Source organism: Pleurodeles waltl, chromosome 5, assembly GCF_031143425.1.
Source record: "Pleurodeles waltl isolate 20211129_DDA chromosome 5, aPleWal1.hap1.20221129, whole genome shotgun sequence".
In the NCBI taxonomy this organism is placed as follows: Eukaryota; Metazoa; Chordata; class Amphibia; order Caudata; family Salamandridae; genus Pleurodeles; species Pleurodeles waltl.
The window spans coordinates 1486615730-1486637691 of record NC_090444.1 but is presented as its reverse complement, the minus strand read 5'-3'; the positions used below and the strand labels follow the sequence as shown (position 1 = coordinate 1486637691).

At 40.5% G+C, this 21962-nt stretch overlaps 1 protein-coding gene across 4 annotated transcripts in view; it reads left to right on the top strand.

Moving 5' to 3' along the window:
* Positions 1–21962, top strand: part of BEND6 (BEN domain containing 6) — a 310591-nt gene that overhangs the window by 104616 nt on the left and 184013 nt on the right. Inside the window, exons 2-5 of one of the 4 annotated variants that reach the window (XM_069235767.1) lie at positions 5362–5630; positions 19349–19463; positions 20257–20388; positions 20990–21082. In XM_069235767.1, coding sequence (XP_069091868.1) covers positions 20269–20388; positions 20990–21082 — 213 coding nt within the window. In that variant the 5' untranslated portion in view covers positions 5362–5630; positions 19349–19463; positions 20257–20268. The remainder of the gene's footprint in view (positions 1–5361; positions 5631–19348; positions 19464–20256; positions 20389–20989; positions 21083–21962) is intronic. The other 3 variants (XM_069235768.1, XM_069235769.1, XM_069235770.1) reach the window with 3 other exon arrangements.

The following is a 21962-nucleotide window of genomic DNA, read 5'->3' as shown; positions in this document are numbered from 1 at the left end:
TACCAGAATAATAATGCAGGGCAGCAAGTCACCTTGCTCCACTGCCCTGCACCACAGGAAATTGGCAGAAATGCACCGTATTTATGGAATTCAGTGCATTTCTGTCCTGTCCTCTGCGCTGGTGCCCTTTTGGCTGCCTAGCACCAATGCAGGCACCCTTGCACCTAATACTCCTGGAACAGCAGGATTCACAACAATAGTTACTGGTGTAGATACAAAAGTAATTGCTAGAGTCTGAGCTGATATGACTTGTGACATTGGTGCAGGAACCGTCACAATAGAAGCTGAAACACCTGGAGCAATTACAGTAGTGGCTGTTTCAGCAGGTGCAGTTTCACTCGAAAGAGTTGAGAGTGTCCCCCAATTTGAACTATATTCAGGTCAACAGAGGCTATGGCAGCTGTACCACTAGATGTTGTAGTGCTATCTGATATTGGAGCAACATAAGGCGGTGGTTGTAAGGACAACTGAGCATCGAAAATATCATCCCCAAAATCATTATCAGTATGAGTTTTCTCTGCAGTATTATCATCTTTATTTCCCTGTTTCCAAATCTTTTTAGACTTTTCTGTTGTCAATGCTGGGTACATTTTGGCTCCTTCGGCCTACACATTTCCTCCATCAATACTTTTCTTCGTCCCATTTAGCATAAGCATAATTATGCACTGATCTCTTTCCTCTAGTCTGATGTTTTTCTTTCTCTTTTGCATGTGCTGCACGCTCCAAAACATTTAATGCTTCATATTGCGCAGGTCTAGGAGATGGTTTGATGACAAATAATATTCCCCTCACATTTTCAATAACCTTCAAATCACATGTTCCATATGGTGGAAATCTTAAATCTCCCTCCTTTTTTGTGGCCCTGTGCCACTGACGAAGCCAAAAACATATATGAAGCCCTACTCTTGTCACCATATAGATTCGTGGCATGCCTTCTGGTGGAGCCTCCTCGCCCCTCATTAAATTTCAAAGGTGAAACATGTAATGATTAAAACAATCCAACAATAAAATGAGCAATTTTAATACAAATGTTTTTCAAGGTTTTGTCCAAATCACAATTTATTATGGATTGATATTCACACCCAATCTCAGCACAGTCCTTTCCTTTATGGACCGATCACAATGCAGCACCTGATGACTCACCAACCACTCCCCGTGCCACACTTCGCACCGGTTGTCCTATCCCAGAGCAGTACTCTTTTATGCAACCCTCACTCCTTGCAGATGTTCACCCTCCTTTACATATAAAACTCAAGAACTTTAAGCAAGCACTCTAAACAAATAATCCTTGCCTGCTCCATTAAAGAATTCAAAGTAATTCACTCATACAATAATTAACACTTTCTAATTTACACACACACAGATGAAACCTCGACCATTGGAAATCACCCTAACTGATGTAGTTTTCCATTTGTGCATTAGGTTCTACTAACACCAGTCACAATTAGTACAATCACAACAATCTGTTATGGTACCTATCTCAATTGTGCGGTTGATGGTACCTCAAAAAATGATACCACAAAACTTTAGCAGACAACTAATACTGCAATATCTCACATCTATCCCTTGACCTTGAACTATGTCAAGCCTGATAATATCTTCAACTGCTCAGCCTAAAATGCATATACACATTTACCCAATTACACCACTTTCAACACCATAAGCTCAACATAGACAATAGCGACGCACAACCCTTTTAATATATACCCCTCCACCACTGCAAACACCTTCAGAACCACCAACACGCCTGTAATCTTCAAGATTGGGCCATGGACTTTATGGAAAATGACAATTCTAAACCGGGGCAAATTTAATCATTTTGGCTCCTTTTCTCATGTGGCATTAACCGTCACTCTGATACGGTGGGTGGTCCGCCAGACATTGCAGCACCGGTCTGACGAGGAGATAGCCCAATGATGAAACTTGTCACCCTAGTGGGTGCTTGAGGGCTCTCCTGAGATCAGTTATATCTCTGACTCCCTACGCCCTTGCTTTCCTACACAGTAAATAGGTTTGTCATCTTTTGGAACAGTGTACTTTTCTATATAACAGGTTATTTGGGAGACCGTACACTGGACCAGTAATCTCCCGGTCCCTCTCTTGTATTTAATAGATCTAACACCTACCACAGATTTTCGCATTTACTGTTCGTGTGTTATTCTGCATTAAAATTAGCACTTGTCAGTTAAAGGTGTTTAATTTGTAAACTTAGGAAAGTTGCTCTGTCATTCGGAAATAGTGGAAGCACATTGACAAACCATAATTTCCAAGATTCTTAACAAGAAGATATCTTCTGGAAGGATTTGAGAAAAGGTTTCCACAAACCCCCAAAGTTAAATCCATCTTTACCATTATACTACCACCCTTAGCTCTGGCTTCTAAATAAGCATTTCCCCTTTATGCAGTGGAAAGGAAGGTGGAAGAATCAAGTTCTGGGTATATGCGGCATCAAATTTGAGAAAGAGACATATACTGCTTATGTCGGCCAAGCTTTGTTAAAAAATATTAGACCTTGTTTGGTTGTTTATAGGAGATTTTGGACCCATCTCAGATTCTAACAAAGAAGGAACTAGTAGCACAATTTTATCAGATACCACATTAGATGTTTCATGGTCTTCAGCTACTGCTGCAGGGGCGACAGTTGCAGGAAGAAGATGGTTATGGCTGAAGCTGTGAAAAATCGGCCAAACACAGAGATCATTAGTTTACTGCTAGCCATTCTAGGATTTAAATTTGTTATACTAGAACTTAATAACGTGGTGTAGAAATATGCAGAAAGGAGGAAGATGTTGCAATCTTTCACAGTTCCAAAGAAGGAAATATTTTCTGCAAAGAAGGCCATCTCTCATTTTGTTGGACAGTAAACGGCCCTTCTGTGATTGGGCCAAATGCTGTGGAGTTGCCATACCTTAAAAATCAGGGTCACAACCAGCCGACACAGAGCGACAGAATTTGAAGTTCTGACTATGCAGACAGTGCAGTAGGGAAAAGAATTGGAAAGTTTTTCTGCCTAAGGCACAAGTTGATAAAAGACAAGTGGGGGCTGAATATCATAGAAAATATCGTAGTCTGCAACTTAACATCCAGACCAATGTTTTAGAGCAACCCCTCTTTTGAAGTCAGGATTCAAGAGACAGGTAATGTGTCAAGGAATACAGGCATTGGTAGAAAAAGGCAGCAATAATTCCAATATCACAACCACAGAGAGGATATGGAATGTACTCTGTAATTTTCTTAGTGCCAAAACAGGATAGAAGCAACAGACCAATTCTGGGCTTACAGATTGTGAAGAAGTTTGTCTGCTACACTTCATTCTGGATGGTGACTCTGCAAACAAGAGACTTTTTGGTGATATTGTACTATTTCCACATATCAATTTATCTGACAAGTCACAAGTATCTCAGATTTGCAATAGAAGACCACCATTATCCATTCAAAGATCTCTCATCTGGCTTCCTAACATCTTTCTGGATATGTACGAAGATATTGGATCCATTGGTTGTATCATTGCAGTTGCAAGGTATACAGATTTTTCGTTACCTTGATGATTAGCTGGTTTATAATCCTTTATTTTTTAAAGGCTGAATGCAGTGTGACAAACATCTTCAGTTGTCTGGAGTCACTCTATTTCATCATACGTCTGAAGAAATAATTTCTACAGCCAGCAGAGCAGAAGACGTTCATAGAAGCCTTTTTCAACATGGTGTGGGGTAAGGTCTTTTTCCAGGGTTGAGATTTAAGAGCGTGCAGTCTCATCTATCAGATTGGTTAGCCCAGGAAGGCAACATTTCGGCTAAGAGTGTAGGGTCTGCTGACAGCAGCTATGGCTAGAAGACCTTGGTCATGTTGCCATCTGAAGCATCTGCAAACATTAGTCTCCTACGTCTCGAAATTATGAGGAGTTGATTACAGTCTTGGAGACTGTAAAACCACACACACAGCTTAATTGGTGGTTGAGTGTAGAGAACTTGAGGAAAGGATTTCATTTCTACCAGCTGACTATCCTAAAAGTGGCAACAGATGCCAGTTATTGGGGTTGTGGAGCAACATTATATGGGATGTAAGTAAAACAGAAATAGTCCCAAACTGAGGAAGCAAACTCCTAGAATGGGAGACTGCTAAAAGCCGTCTGATATCCACTGCAGTGGTTTGCTCTCTACCTGGCAGAAAAAGTCGGTGTCTGATATTCTATCATTGAAAGCAACATTCAGGCAGACAAACTCAGTCAGAACATTCCATCCACACTGATGTGCAGCCCAAGTAAGGAAGTATCCTGGGAAAAAATGGAACGGTTTTGCAGTCTGTTGCTGGACTTGTTTGCATCTCTGGACAGTGCTCTTCTCTAACAGGGAATGCTCTAGGTGTTCTTTGGCCAGAGGGCATGCTATATGCTTTCTCCCCAGTTCCGCTCCTAATGAGGATGCTGAGGAATATTGCGGGAGAGAAGTTGGTGGTAATTTCAATAGTCCCTTGGAACCCATGGTTTCCATTGCTCAGACAACTAGAAATGGAACGGTGTTTTCAATTGCCAGTTCACCCATCACCTCTTGGCGGCATGTCTGAAATTAGGACTGGCGGCATGTAATTGAGAGGTTTGCCTTAAAGCACTTAAGTTGTTTTAGGGAAGTGGCAAAAGATACTCAGCCTTCTTAAAAAGACCTTTAATTCTTGACCTCCTACTCCATAAATTGGTAGAATGATGACAAGTGGGACAGAGGCAATACATTGGACCCAAAATTCTATGACCCCCTTTAATATCCTTGGTTTTGGTTCTTAAAAAGTCTGGGTCCAGTTACTTTGTTTAATCAATGGATTGTAACCAAGGATTTAGGGAGTTAAAAGCAGATATTTCTCAAGTGTTAACTTATCCTTTAGGGTACTGGAATGTTTCAGATTGAGGACACTGGTATTCCCTAATCTAGTAGCCTCTTGGGCTTTAACAAGTGAAGTTTATACTATGGTAGTTGCCTGTAGGGACTGTATGCACTGAGACAGTGTTGCAGAGTGCAAATGTGTTTGTACAGTCAGGCCTAAGGAATTTACCTTTCAGAAACCACATTGGAGTGTGGTGTTTTAATGTCGCTCAGATCACAGTACATGTTTCTGAAATATAGGCTACCTGATGTTAGTAGGCTTGCTTTTAGTCATTGTAGGCCTTGAGAAGGGTAGTGGGTTAGTCTGCAGATGAATCCAAAAGTGCGTAGTCATGTCCCTGTACTTATGTTCATGTGTGCTTCACACTTGTGGTATGTTGACAAATTGCCCATTTTGTGCTTGGTGTATTTGACATGTATGTGACACAACCATTTGGGCCAAAGCTTATGTTTGTAATCTCTTGATTTGTCTATTGGATCCGTACAGGTAAACACATCAGAAGAGGGAGATTTGAAAAGCCATCGCCCATAAGGTGCAGACCCTGGAGGTCCATAACCGGCAGAGCTCCCATTGTCACAAGAGGTTGAAGGACCTGAGACGCTGGGCCCAGAAGATCGCAGAGGTCTAGCTGGGGCTGTCCTCCCAAAGTGGGCAGGGTGCACATTGGAGCATGATCTCCCTAATGGCCCGCATTCTGGCAGGAGCATACCCGGACCTTGATGGGCATTTGAGGGGAGCACAGTAGCCACAAGCGGGTGAGTACAGGACATATTCCTGCCTGTCACATAGCCAAGTTGATGTGTTAAGTTCTGACATCTCCTCCTGATGAATGGGGATAGGCCATGTTTGACACACAAGATGAGTAACTGTTTGTGTAGATATGTAGTTTGGTGCACACTGATGTGCCTTGCTTATTAGCCCAGGGACCTAGGACACAGCTGAGTACAATCCACAAAAAATTGCTCTCCAAGGTCATCACATGGCTGTGTACAGTGATCAATCAAGTAATGTTTGTTGTTGTAGTGGGTCTAAATTCTATGCAACAGACCACTACTCCTCAGTGTTACAGCCCAAAGAAAAAGAAGTGATGGATCATTGTCTTCAGCCAAGTGTCTGTTTAAGTGAGTAAATTGGCATCTGCTCCTCAGAGGCCACTTGTCTTCAGTGTGTGACGTGCTAATACCTAACTATTGTCTGTCATGTAACTTTAGCCAAAGTACATGTGACAGAGCATACATTGTTTTTTGGGTGCAGCTACAGACCAAAACTTTTCCGTGGTATGTTGGGAATGTCCTTTGACTTGATTTATGGCCCATCACTGTTTCTAAAGGTTCTTGTGCCGACATGTTAGCATGTGTCCCGTTCTCTTTTGATAAAATATGTCCACTGCTGTTTCATGCATCATCTACCTGTGTTCATAGGATGATTTCTGTATTCCATCACATATATTTGTATGCCAACCTGTCTTTGGAATTGGACATGTGCAATGGGGTTACATTTCATGTGGTGCCACAAACAAGAGTGTGTCACTATTGATTGTTGGCTCACACATACCCTCACCCGTAATTGCATGTCATTTGGCATGTACAACTGCAGTAGCAATGAGGGACATGACGGGTAGGACTAGAGTTTTTACACTCAATGTGCATTTCCATGCCATTGATGTGGCATCATGTGGCAAAGTGCACTGCACATGTGAAATGGGAAAGATTTGTTACTGACTGTTGGCATGCATCATGGAGTGACTTGCAGTTATGTTGGAATCACATGTGGTTGGGTACAACTATTCATTCACGGGCATCTGGGTTTGTAGGACCAAAATGAAGACAGTGATTTAGCTTCCCATTGGGTAACATGTTGAGGGCATACTACAAGTACTTGCAAATTCTTGGGCCTCTCCAACATACAAAGGACTAATGGCTTCTACTGATGCAATCAGAGTATGTTGTTGTAAGGGGTGCCATACGGTAGTAATGATTTCCCTAGTTCATTCATTGTGTTTTGGATTTTAGAGATATATCTCCCTGACAATTTGCACATTTTGTCTACAGTGTACATTTCCATGCCAAATGTGTAGTATATGTGAGCAAAACTGTTACTACCTCCATGATTCCAATAGGACAATGTACACATAGTGAAGTGTGTATTGTTGATATGTTTCCAGTGTGGTATGAGCATTTTAATGTCACCTTCTTCAGAATGCTGTATTGCTGTCAGCAGCATGGCAGGAGTTTGGAGCATCATTTCTTATTGTTGTGTTAATCTGTATGTGACAAATAGATGTCTGAATGGCCTTGCGTGGGATCTTTGGGAATTAACTTGGCTTTAGCCTACTATTGTATGACAACAGGTAACTGAGGTATTCTCCAGGAGGCAAAGCATTGAAGGTGATATGGTCTCCTACTTGTTCAATGGTTACTGTGATTGCAAACTTCACCCATGCAATAGGAGGTGTCTGGTCTGAGATTCTGATTTTCCTGTGGGCAACTGTTGGCAGTTCATGTGGCATGCATGCATATGGTATGGTACATTTGGGAGCCACTTTGATGTAGTTTGTTGCTAGGGCCTATTTGACGTCATGGTAATATTTGCTAATCACAGCTGGTGTTCAAGTGTGATCAGAAATATGTGGTGACCCTTTTTACCCTTTGTATTTGCATCATCATTCCAAGCAAGTGAAGAAGACAGGGTGCAACCAAGTGGGGAAGCATTTGACCGCAGTGCCTCCAGTCATGACACCACTGACGCAGAGGGACCCAGTGGGCCAGGGGGTGCGGGAGTGCCAGGGAGGACACAGGATCAACCTCATCATCTTCAGATTCGACCGCCAGTGGCCACTCCCTAATGGTGGTGGAACCATCAGGACCTGCTCCTGTGCCATCCTTGTCCGCCACCACCAGTTCTATCGCCACCCTCCTTGTTGCTCCCCACCCAGTTAGTCATGCCCACTCACCCAAGAAGGTGGGCGTCTTCTTTGCCCCAGGCACTTCACCCAAACACAAGCATACCTCACACACGTACACACCCAAGATATCTACACCAAGACAAGCCCACCACTCCCTCAACTTCCACATCCTCAACCCATTCTGATGACCCTACCCATGTTCTCAATATTTTCCTTTTCAACCTTTCCCTTTCCCTGTTACTTCCAACCCCCCTTCCAGGCCCAAAAAGTCCCCCACCCTCATCCCAACCCATCCTTCCACATCCGAGTCCTCCCTGTCACATCTGCCCCCCCTGCAAGCACCCACAACCCTCATCCCCATAAAAAGGTCCCTCTCCCAAACCCAAACCCAAACCCAAACCTAAACCTACCCATCACAAATCAGACCACACCTTTCCCAAGAATGATCCCTGAGGTGCCTGTCTGCCCAGTTGATGCCCCTTTCTGTTGAGGTTCCCTGGCAGTGATTGGAGACAAGGTTGGGCACAGTAATGTGCATGGACCCATATGGACTGGCCAATGGCCTTTGCTCTTCAGTATTTGAATTGAAAAAACCTGAGTTGTTGTTTTGTTGGGTACACATTGGTCCTGCCATTACTTTTTTACCTTTATGTTGTTCTTGAGTAACTTGTGTCATATGCCTACAGTTGTGTGTGTTTCACCTTGGTTGCTGATCCATTTGCTATTGTTTGCAATATCTGACTTTGTGGGCAGTGCTGGTGTCACCCAAGACAAGGGTAGATGGTTACTGTATGGTTAGATGGGTGTTGATCCAATTAGGGTGTTATTACATGTTGTTTTGTTTGCTAGGGTAAGTATTTCATCTTGTATTGGACAATGTCAGCATGAATGGTGTTAGATTTGTCCCGATATGGATTGTACATTTGTCTCATGTGTGGGAGCTAGAGTTTTGTTTGTCCCACATGAAGGGTTTTCAATTTTGCTAGCTTCCTTTGCATTTGACTGTGTTCATTTTGATGGGTGGACCTTACAGCTACTTCATCTAGATGTACGGCTCATGCTGTTGCTGTTGTATGTGCTTTCTTGACTTGCACTTACATGTTTGGCAGAGAGGCATGTCACTCGGATCAAACATTGCTTGTTCCTGAGATACATGATGGGCCAGTTCCTGTGCAAGTGCTGTTCAAGGGGCATATGCAAAGTGAAATGTGCCCCATTTCTATATAACAGGTTATTTGGGAGACCGTACACTGGACCAGTAATCTCCCGGTCCCTCTCTTGTATTTAATAGATCTAACACCTACCACAGATTTTCGCATTTACTGTTCGTGTGTTATTCTGCATTAAAATTAGCACTTGTCAGTTAAAGGTGTTTAATTTGTAAACTTAGGAAAGTTGCTCTGTCATTCGGAAATAGTGGAAGCACATTGACAAACCATAATTTCCAAGATTCTTAACAAGAAGATATCTTCTGGAAGGATTTGAGAAAAGGTTTCCACAAACCCCCAAAGTTAAATCCATCTTTACCATTATACTACCACCCTTAGCTCTGGCTTCTAAATAAGCATTTCCCCTTTATGCAGTGGAAAGGAAGGTGGAAGAATCAAGTTCTGGGTATATGCGGCATCAAATTTGAGAAAGAGACATATACTGCTTATGTCGGCCAAGCTTTGTTAAAAAATGTCAGACCTTGTTTGGTTGTTTATAGGAGATTTTGGACCCATCTCAGATTCTAACAAAGAAGGAACTAGTAGCACAATTTTATCAGATACCACATTAGATGTTTCATGGTCTTCAGCTACTGCTGCAGGGGCGACAGTTGCAGGAAGAAGATGGTTATGGCTGAAGCTGTGAAAAATCGGCCAAACACAGAGATCATTAGTTTACTGCTAGCCATTCTAGGATTTAAATTTGTTATACTAGAACTTAATAACGTGGTGTAGAAATATGCAGAAAGGAGGAAGATGTTGCAATCTTTCACAGTTCCAAAGAAGGAAATATTTTCTGCAAAGAAGGCCATCTCTCATTTTGTTGGACAGTAAACGGCCCTTCTGTGATTGGGCCAAATGCTGTGGAGTTGCCATACCTTAAAAATCAGGGTCACAACCAGCCGACACAGAGCGACAGAATTTGAAGTTCTGACTATGCAGACAGTGCAGTAGGGAAAAGAATTGGAAAGTTTTTCTGCCTAAGGCACAAGTTGATAAAAGACAAGTGGGGGCTGAATATCATAGAAAATATCGTAGTCTGCAACTTAACATCCAGACCAATGTTTTAGAGCAACCCCTCTTTTGAAGTCAGGATTCAAGAGACAGGTAATGTGTCAAGGAATACAGGCATTGGTAGAAAAAGGCAGCAATAATTCCAATATCACAACCACAGAGAGGATATGGAATGTACTCTGTAATTTTCTTAGTGCCAAAACAGGATAGAAGCAACAGACCAATTCTGGGCTTACAGATTGTGAAGAAGTTTGTCTGCTACACTTCATTCTGGATGGTGACTCTGCAAACAAGAGACTTTTTGGTGATATTGTACTATTTCCACATATCAATTTATCTGACAAGTCACAAGTATCTCAGATTTGCAATAGAACTTCCACATCCTCAACCCATTCTGATGACCCTACCCATGTTCTCAATATTTTCCTTTTCAACCTTTCCCTTTCCCTGTTACTTCCAACCCCCCTTCCAGGCCCAAAAAGTCCCCCACCCTCATCCCAACCCATCCTTCCACATCCGAGTCCTCCCTGTCACATCTGCCCCCCCTGCAAGCACCCACAACCCTCATCCCCATAAAAAGGTCCCTCTCCCAAACCCAAACCCAAACCCAAACCTAAACCTACCCATCACAAATCAGACCACACCTTTCCCAAGAATGATCCCTGAGGTGCCTGTCTGCCCAGTTGATGCCCCTTTCTGTTGAGGTTCCCTGGCAGTGATTGGAGACAAGGTTGGGCACAGTAATGTGCATGGACCCATATGGACTGGCCAATGGCCTTTGCTCTTCAGTATTTGAATTGAAAAAACCTGAGTTGTTGTTTTGTTGGGTACACATTGGTCCTGCCATTACTTTTTTTCCTTTATGTTGTTCTTGAGTAACTTGTGTCATATGCCTACAGTTGTGTGTGTTTCACCTTGGTTGCTGATCCATTTGCTATTGTTTGCAATATCTGACTTTGTGGGCAGTGCTGGTGTCACCCAAGACAAGGGTAGATGGTTACTGTATGGTTAGATGGGTGTTGATCCAATTAGGGTGTTATTACATGTTGTTTTGTTTGCTAGGGTAAGTATTTCATCTTGTATTGGACAATGTCAGCATGAATGGTGTTAGATTTGTCCCGATATGGATTGTACATTTGTCTCATGTGTGGGAGCTAGAGTTTTGTTTGTCCCACATGAAGGGTTTTCAATTTTGCTAGCTTCCTTTGCATTTGACTGTGTTCATTTTGATGGGTGGACCTTACAGCTACTTCATCTAGATGTACGGCTCATGCTGTTGCTGTTGTATGTGCTTTCTTGACTTGCACTTACATGTTTGGCAGAGAGGCATGTCACTCGGATCAAACATTGCTTGTTCCTGAGATACATGATGGGCCAGTTCCTGTGCAAGTGCTGTTCAAGGGGCATATGCAAAGTGAAATGTGCCCCAGGGCAGTCTCCTTCCATGAATGCTCCTGATGCCGCCATCCCTATTGTGCAAGTATTGTTTACATTGTGAGCTTTGGACATTTGTTTCACAAACTATTGTGCATTCCATTGACCTTCCTTTGTGTTGCAATGTGGGTGCTGTGTGGGTCCATAAATGAGCAGCACCTGTGTCAGCACTTGTGTGATGGGATTTGGTAGTTGAAACATTAAGGTCATGTAGGGGGTAGGCAATATCTTAATGTTTCCGGCAGAAACACTGGCTCCGTCAGCCTGTTTAGCCTGCCTCGCCACTGCAGCGGTCTGCGCTGCCTGCTGGTGTCAACGGGTCAGCAGCAGTCTTTCTTCTATGGGACCTTCAGTATTGTAATATGGTGGTCTGACCGATAAGCTGATGGTGGTCAGACTGCCACCACCACCATGGCCAAACTCATAAAAAGATTCTTAATCTTTGAAAATTTGTATCTTTGATTGTGTATGTTTGATTTGCTGTAATTTTGATTTTGTTTTATTCAGCTGAATATTGGCTATTTTTCAAAACTGGTGTAGAGTACTTTTGTGGTGTTTTCACTGTGTTACTGTGTGTGTGTGTTTGTGTGTGTGTACAAATACTTCACACATTGCCTCTGAGATAAGCCTAAGCCTGATTGCTCGTGCCAAGCTACCAAGGGGGTGAGCAGGGGTTATCTTAGCTGTGTGACTCCCTAACCCTGACTAGAGGGAGGGTCCCTACTTGGACAGAGTGCAAATCACTGCCAACTAGAGACCCCATTTCTTACACCTCCCTTTACCTCTAAGCGCACCTAAAAAAATATGTTATTTACAAATATACTTACCTGTGTGAAAAAGTACTGTGTGACAAATGTAGAAATACTTACTTGCATTGCAAATGGATGCATGTAATTGATGCGTGGTAAAGGGTGGTTCCTTGTTTTATATTCTGTTAAAAGTGTGGTATATTAATTTTAGCTAATTCCTTTTAGTCCATATCATACCCTTTCAGAATATGTAATATTAATTTCAGTATGTAAAATTAATTTTAAAGCAAATCGACATAAGTTCACCACAAGCCATATTCATTTAAACAGGGGTCATATTCATTTAAACATGGCCTGTGTCTGTTTTGATATGTGCTTAATTCAATTCAAAGCATGTTACATTTATCTTACAGTTTCATATTCATTTCAAAACGTGTCATATTCATGTTACAGAATGTCATATTAATTTTCATGTGGGCGATAGTAATTTCACCAGGTGTCATATTCATTTCAAAGTGGCTCATATTTAGTTTAACATGTGTCATATTCCTTTCAATGAAAGTCATTTATTTCAATGGATGTCATATTCACCCTAACACCTGTCATAATAATTATAACATGGGTCATATCCATTTCAACATAGGTCATATTCATTTCAATATATGCAATATTTATTTTGCTGTGTATCATACCAGTTTCAAAGCATAATGTATTCATTTTGACAAGTTTCATTTTAATTCCAGCATTCTTCATATTCAGTTTAAGACACATTGAATTAATTTCAGTGGAGCTCATATGCATTTCAGTGCATGCCATATTCATCTAAGGATGCGTTATATTCCTTTCAATGGATGCCTCATTCATATTAACACATCTTAATTTTAACATGAATCATGTCCAATGCATTTCAATCTGTTATATTAATTTCTATGAATTTCAATGTATGTCATATTACCCTTGGCTTATGTCAGTCATTTCAAGAAATGTCCCATTCTTTTTGATGAATATTGTATTCATTTCAGTGATTGCGTTAGAGTTTACAGTGAGGGCCATATAAATTTCAGTATGGTTGATATATATTTCAGTATATCTCTTATTCAGTTCGGTGTGTGTGTGTTATTCACATTAATCACTAAGTAGCATGTTCACTCTGCCAGGTTTCATATTGTTTTGGTTCAATTCAGATTAACTTTGCCAGGTATTATAATTATTTTGACACATAGTACATTCATTCTAGTGTGTGTCATATTCATTTTGCAGCACCCTGTGCATTTCAGGAGGTGTCCTATATGGGGAGCTGCAGTTTTGACATGAACGGCTTCCCATACGCGTGTGGGAATGGATAGACTGGGAGAATGTGAGTGTAGGGATGGAACGTGGTGAACGGCAGTTGGAGGTTGAGCCGGGTGGAGACGGAGGGTTGAGACTAAGCTGTACAATGTTGGGGCTGAATCATTATTTATTTGGAACTTAAAATAAAAGCAATAAAGAGTACAGCATTACAAGCATCGTTTATTACTACGCAGAGTAGTTTTCTTTTGGCCTTTCTTCAAACGTTTTATGTTACATTGCATAAAACCCAGGATCCGCTCTAAAATTGGAGGGCTTCTCTTTACCCATTTTTAATGCTGAGATTGTTTCTGGTGACAGATTTGTCAAAATTAAGTAAAGACGAAATGCAATAACTTTTTATTACATGAGACATGATCTTCATCCAAAAACAGGCCTTATCTGTACAAGTCAAGGACCATTCCGACGGTTGTTGTAAAATAAAAGATGTTTTGTACATCATGAACTCAGGACGCCAAAGGCATCTACATTTACAATACTTTTCAACACCGTTTATGAAAATATGCTCCTTGTCTTTCAACTGCACACAAATTCATGTACAGTTAAATATGGTAAATACAACTCTTCTTTATATAAAAATGTGTGGTATATAGCTAAGTTAAGTTTTAGTTCCATGTCGAGAGTCTAATTTTTTTGGAACCTAAAAGTAATATTAGCACTGATCATCCAATTGAAACAACCTTGTGGATTCAGGGTTATGAAAACGTGAGCTACTGAAATGCCTGGTTTCATTTTTGCAAGTAAACAGCAGTCGTTAGCTCGACAGAGTTGAACTTTTGTGTTACAAAACTAAGGGCCTTGTTAAATTGTTTTTGGGGTTTTCTATTTCGTACATTAAAAATGATACTTTATGTGACTTGTTAATATGAATTGCATATATAGGCTAAATTAATATGTTAGCAATTGAAACACATTTCCTACAATGGGTAGTGATGGATTTATTAGTGTTTTTAGATAAACAATATTTTTTGTGAAACGCCTTCTAAGATAAGATGGATTCCATCTCTGTCAATCACTCCTGTTTTCCCCCTGCATGCATCTGCTCTCCATAGGCTTTGCAAAGCACATTTAAGCTGATGTGTAATGGTTTATTTCCATATTATAATTACATTGCTTTCCTGTTCCTGAGGCCATGTTACATTTCCAAGGTCCTTCCACTGTGTTTTCACTGGTCCATTCAGCAATTGAAAGCTCCACTGTTAAATGTTTCACAATTGTTAGAACATCTCCTGATGACATTAGTATAGAGGGTATTGAATAATAATATTCAAAATTGGGATGGTGATTGTGTGTTAAAGTAATGACATATTTTAGTCGTTTTCTGATTTGCTAAAGAAAGGATACATTTGCTCACATCATGATGATTTTGCTGTTTCACTAATTTGGTATGCAAGAATTATGTATAAGAACCACTTGATTTTGGGGGTAAACCAGAAGACGTACCCATTCTACTAGGAATACTTCCTGATTCCTATCTGATTTTGAGTGTTCTGTGTAACTTTGCATTTGTGCCTTTCTGTACTGCTTATTTTTTAATTTTGAAATAATTCCCTCTTACTTGTCACTGATGTTGAAATCTATTGTTTTTTAACAACTCTTCTTATTGATATTCTTGCAATGTACACTAGAACAATACAGTGCAAGACATGTAAGATCCCCGTATATTTTCTTCCTAGGAGAGATACATACAAAATTATCGGTACATAATACCCCATGCATGTCAGTCAGCAACATTTCACTCCACGCTATACAATAATACAATAACATAACCAAGTCATGTATAACCTTGATGTACAAGAATTTCAGAATAAACACAGTTGGTTGTCTTAGCAATAGTAATTAGTAGCTGACCCACATCAGTCGATCCTCAGTATTGGTGCTTGCCTCAGAGCCCGAAGCTTCACCATCTGTAAAGCGTTCCAATAATTGACCCCATGCCACCAAATCTGTCTTTGCCCTATCATCTGTATGTGCCAACCGTATATGTTGTTCCTCCACTACTCCTCATTCCAGGAGATCTCGCCACCAGTGGTCAACCAGGGGTCTCCTCGGGCACATCCATCCTATGGCTACCCTACATTTTGCCAGCATGAGGGCCAACAGTGCCAATTTATGCAGAATCTTCCACCCTTTAGGTCTAGCCACCACTCCAAGCAAGCAAGCCAGCGGTGTCGGGGTGATCTCTAGGCCTGTAGCCTCCACAATCTTGGGAACAATTGGCCTCCCTAAAGGGATCAGTCTTATTCAGGCGATGAGGTATTACATAGGTCCGATGAACAAAGTTAAAATGTAGGAGTTTGAATCTATTATTGCATGAGACTGTATGTATTACCGATAATGTTTTAGCCTAGTCGGCGTCCGCTTTTGGGTCGCCCAATTCCCATTTTCATGTACTTAGTCTTACTTCTTTCACCCTCCCAGTCTTAACTGGTAAGCCTTATGTTTGTTTTTCTAAGAATACGTTGCTTGGATTGACAGGTATTTGCTGTCTCTCAAACAGTGACTACCACCTTGGTGGAAAGAGGACTGTATATGCCGATTGTCTGTCCATTCGCAGTAGGTATATAGAACTCTTCTCCCTCAATATGAACATGTACAATAAAAGGATACCCAGGCCTCGACATGATGTGATTATTTTAGAAGCATGTTTTCGTTTGTAGCATTGGAGCATCGCTCATGTTTTCATATTGCATGTGATTTATGCAAATAATATATTTGCAGGGATCTGGCACTTGATTAAGATACAAAAATCGAAGTCCAAGAGTAGAGATCTTCTTGCTGCCTCGGGTTCAGAAACCACAAGCACGGTGGCGAAACACCATACCTTATCTCTTCATCATAAGACGACTGGATTTTTGGACTTAGTGAGGAGTGTAGTAGCCGGATTCATTCAACACAGATCAATAACATAAGAACCATAAACAATTCTAGACACCCTGAACAATTTAAACACAAAATCAAACTCCAAACCAAATACATTTTCGAAGCTTTATTACAATCCTAATATCAATGTAGCGTATATGGTGCGCAAAATTAAGTTATAAACATACACAAAAACCATAGGTTGACCAAAATGTCTAAAAAGATTTAGCCTACTAAACATCAACACTGTTAAGACACTCCAAAAGAATGACATAAATCAGCAAAAAAACAATATGCACATTTGTTTCAGATTTCAAAGCAGATGATGGTGTCATCAGTAAATCATCAAATACAATTTTTAGCAATCAGTTTTGGAGTTGGGCCATCCTTATCTCTAACACGAATTTGGATTGCATGTGTGGAAACGGGTTAATACATGGGGGCAAAAGCAAAAAGGGAAAGACAAAATTATTTGGAAAAATCATCTGACTCTGGCAACTCTATAAAAATATGCTGGTGTAATTATCACAGCTGGAAAGGAAACAAAAAACAACCTTTAGTTATACCTCTCCTCATGAGACAGCAAACAGGAAAGTTTAATCAGAAGAGTGTTCACCTTCTCACGACATCAGTAGACAGCAGCATCAGTACAGTGCAGAACACGGGCTGTACATAGGACAGGTCAGCAGTTCAGAATTGATTGGGCATATTAGTACTAAATAGCGTAAGCCAATGGGGCAATATGGACTAAGAGAAACTCATAAAATAAAGATCAAATATGGCAAAAGGCTTCAAGGGGAACAGGAGGTGAAAAATGAGAGCGCAGACTGAAGGCAGGAGTAGACTGACTGGCAGAATTCTCGATGGACTAACTCCAAATTTCAAACTCTCTCACAAATGTTAAATATCCATGTCCTTTCAATTAGTCTTCCAGGTGGGCCCATCTTATGCTTAAGATTCAGCATCCAGTGGTAGCCGTTGACACCATCAAGTTTGCAACTATTCTGTATTTTCTCAGAGAAAGCATTTAGTAATTTCACTGATTTCATACAGTTCTGCCAAAATATTACATTCCCTAGTTGTTTGTTAGCTCAAAATTCTTTCTCACAGCACACAGGATGAACTAAACAATTCTTACATGCAATTTATTAGAGTCTCCTGTCTTGTTTGACAGCTAGAACAAATATTGTTACATAGTTAACACTGAAACATGTTCTTCATCTTCAATACAATAGGACATTCAACATCACGTCAGCAACCTAGGGATAAAATTCTGGGTAGAGGAAACAGTATAAGCAAGTGATTTTCCTCTACTGCTGCAAAAATGAAACTTCAGGGCTAGTCAAGCTAAGAAAGTCTAAATGCATATTAATACAATTAAAGGACATAAATCCTATTGCACACCTTACAATTGAATCATATATGCAAAGTAAATTATTTTACTGTAAGGATTATTTATGGCATATTAGAACACAATTTAAATCTGCATTTTTTCTGCACATATCTAACTCATGTTAGTAAAATTCATTTAATTAAATATGAGTATGATTAATTCATGCTCATTTAATACTCATAATATACTTAAATTCTACTGTTTCTTCTTAAAGATAATACTTTGAACATTATTTCATGTTAGTAATTCACTCAAATTTAAGTGCACAATGTCTCCATGTTAAAACATGATGTCAAATACGAATGGATGCCACATTGTCCACCATATTTAAAACGTGCACAATTTACATTTTCACATTAGTTGTCTCTATTAGGCTTTTAAATGAAGCTTTGTAAGTCGCCATATGCTAGCTTCTATGCCACTAATCTATTAGTAAAATTTGATCTCCATCAGTACTCATTGCTTTTTTATTACAAAAAAACTATATGAAACAAGCACCATTATAAGTTATAATTCTAGATGTGTACTGACCAAAGAACTAACCTTGCAGGAGTTGCAGAGTCTGTGTTCTGGAGAATTCCGGCATAGTAACTGAGGCAACTGCAGGACCACAGCCTGTCCCTCTCTTTCTGGGTCCTCTGTCAAAGTCTGTAGGATGCTTTAGTCTCTTTCATTGTAGCTTATCAGTTCATGCTTGTTCTGCTTCTGCCTGGTAATTTTGACTGACCAGCTGATTACCGCCTTTCCAACCAGAGTGAGGATTTTTAATTAGTGAATGAACTGAATACAGTGCAACCCAATGGTTTTAGATACAAAAAATCTGTTCACAGATAAACTACCTCTATCACTTTAGAAGGATGTTGTCATTAGATTCCAAATAAGAAGGTGTCACCTTGCAGATACACAAATCTTGTGGAAGAGCCGGCATGTGTCTTCTTGAGGAGGGAATGAGCTGAAATGCTCTGAACATCACTTCTGAACCAATCGTGTGCATTTAACAGTACTGTCATTGTGAAAGACATGACATCTCTGCTCTGCTAAACATAGGAATCTTCATCACCCCCACTGTTGTTTTCAACCATATTCACCATTAGCGTGGGGTTAGGCATTTCTAGTGCAATATTCACTGGCAAAAACATGAAAGAACTGGTAGAAGTCCTGAGTGCAGTCAGTTTCCTCTAGAAATAAGTGAAAGTAACATACATTGTAGAATTGCCTAGTCTTTTGTGATCTCTTGTGAGGAAAAGTGATATATTGGGTTTTGAAGATATCTGTGACTTGATACACTGAGAATGGTTGTAAACTAGCAAATGTGTTTCCAGTGTATGTGTATGATGTGATGTGGGTTCTCGTCCATTTGTCATAAGATAATGCTGATATTTTTGGTGAGGCAGAATCTCTCTGTTTTTTGCTAGTCTAGTACATCAATGAATATTCTTCTGTGTTGAACTCTCGTTCTTTTAGTTGCCTCTTTTCCTGCTCCAGACATCCCAACTATCTTGTATGAATTTGTATGCCATGTCCGCTACATGATAATGAGCTGCATTTCTTTTGGCAGGTTGCTAGAAAGCATCACCGTAACCCATGGCAAGCAGATTTCTCTGTGATTGGATTGTAAATCAAACCTACTGTTGCTAAACTTTATATCACCTTTCAGGTGTGGGTTTGGTAAGGTGCGTAAGACTGTTCAGATGTCTGTGTAGATGTACCATTGCAGCTATTTGAATATTCTTTAGCCTTGTCAGTTGACTGTGGTTAGCTGTTTGCATTGTTTTTTTGTTTTTTTTGCACAAGTGTTGGTGTTGTGTTTCTTTCTTTGTACTTTCATGTTTCTCAGTGTGTGGCATGCTTTATCATTTTTTGTTCATGCGATCTCTGTTCACTTGGACTGAATCAGGTGTGAGTGCAATATTCACTTGATGAGTGGACGGGGTTATCCAAATGTGCTGGTAATCGCAATACTGAGAAACTTGTTGAGGTTAGTGAAGGCCGTTCCCATATCTGCTCAATGTAATGTTTGCTTTCTGTCCATGAACTGATGGATGTTCTGGTCTATGCCTCACATGATGGCTGCTTAATCCCATGTTGCTGCAATTACTTTGCTGGATATCACAGAAAGGTGTCCCTTATACCACACTTCCAAAAACATCACAAATATGATGGTGCCTCTCTTTAGAAAGCCCTCAACTTTGTCATCAGAAAAAGTACAGACAATTTTAACTTTAATAAACAACTGACTATCCTAATGACATTTGATGCATTTTATGAAACGACAAACGTTACACTTAACATTTGCCATGCTATCAAATTCGTCTTGTAAATGTAGCAGCCTGTAAAAATGTTGCATGAAATCAAGGATGAAAACTAAAAATACGTTTGTAAAGTTTGTTTGTAAACTGAGTTGACAATGCCCAATTATTTTTCCCCGAAGAATACATGATTTGGCCCTGTTTTCCCCCACCACAGGAACTGGTAGATATGATGCAGAATCTTCTTCAACTGAATGCTATCACAAAGGGAGCAGGCCTCGGAAAAAGAAAGAAGATAATCAACATGCTCTCCTCTGACAGTGTTGAAGGCAACTTGGAGGAAGAGCAGGTTTGTTTCCAGAAACTTCACATCCAATTTTAGAAGAGTGCATAATTTCATGGAACTGTTTTAGGTTCATCCACCGAGGCAGTTCATACTGCTTTATAAGTACTCCGTTTGCTATCTTTTTGTACCCAATTATTATATTAGTCTTGGAATGTTCAGTCAAAACTTCAAGCACAAAGTAATTTCTGGAATTACTTGACTGGTAAGTCTTGTAGGTCGTACTTATCATCTGAAAGGTTCCTATGCCAGAGCTGCTTCCAGCCTGCACCTGATGTTGATAGTATAAGTATAATCCCTTTGTCTTAATCAGACCAGTTCGTCATGTATTCCTGTTTGACGAAATTCAATTGTTTTATTCCTGGGTATCAGAAAAACAGGCAGGGTAATTTTAACCAAAGGGTACAATAAATGTTTGTTTTGACAGGGCCTAGCAATAACTGCACCAGGAGGCTTGGGAAAAGACTTAACATAACCAAGCAGTATTAGAGCAGATCTTGTACACTTCACATGTTTAACCAGCATTTTGATCTGTGTGTTCTTTTAACAACCCTGGTAATTTTTCAAAATGACAGTTTAACTATACTCGTCTGTATATTATTTTCAGCCACGAATTCTTAAGAGAATAAAAACTAAATCGCCATCATTTGCATCTGTAAACATCACAAGTAATCTTGAATCATCCCCGACAGTTAAACAGGTAAACCATATCGCTATTTTAAAGAAATATTGTGTGGTTTCACTCGCATGGCCAATTGTACTGATCGCAGCCTGCCAGTATCTCAGTGACTGCATTATGAGGCCCTATGAAAGTTTAAGGAGGGGAGCCCTGGTAGCTTTGCAGCTCAGCAATTATTCGATCCGAATGCACTTTGGCACGGTTGACCTTGGTTAAGCGAAGGGCACCGGGGAGATTTGCTGACAGTGGGCAGGACCCACAGCTATCTATAATTCACTCGACAATTAACGTTTACTGACCAAAGTGACCTTGCTGCTCTGACTCCAGGAGGTTGTTTGAGAGCTTTCTAGGAGTTTCAGTTCATGGTTATGAAAGTCAGTAAATTCCTTTCCGGGAATTGAGCCTACAAAGGAAACCCGTCTGGTGTTTATTGGACCACAGTCTCATTGCTAATGTCCACCTTTACAGCTCTCCCTCGCTAGGGAAGCGACGTGGCTGCTTGATGCCATATGCTGCCCAGTAAGGAGGCACTGTATCACTTCGTCGGGGGCAATTATCGCCGCCATACTAGTACTTAGTGGCACGTCGTTATTTTAATAAAAACACGCAAGGTCACAGTGGGTGGAGGCTCCATGTTGAACTGGAAAGTTGAGGCTTTTCAAAAGGCACAAATATGGTAGTTTTTAATGGTGGCAGCACCGCGTTAGGCTCCTGGGGGCTTTGAGTCCTTCTGTTCTTGTCTCAGTTGTAATATGATGTGGCTGGGTCATGTCGGCGAAGCAGGATCCACACAGGCCCTTTAGATGTAACACTGATTTGTAGCCCTTGTGCTTGTCCTATTCATCGGCTATCATCTGCTGATCACTGAAATTTGGGACCATCATGAATTTGGAGCAGTGAC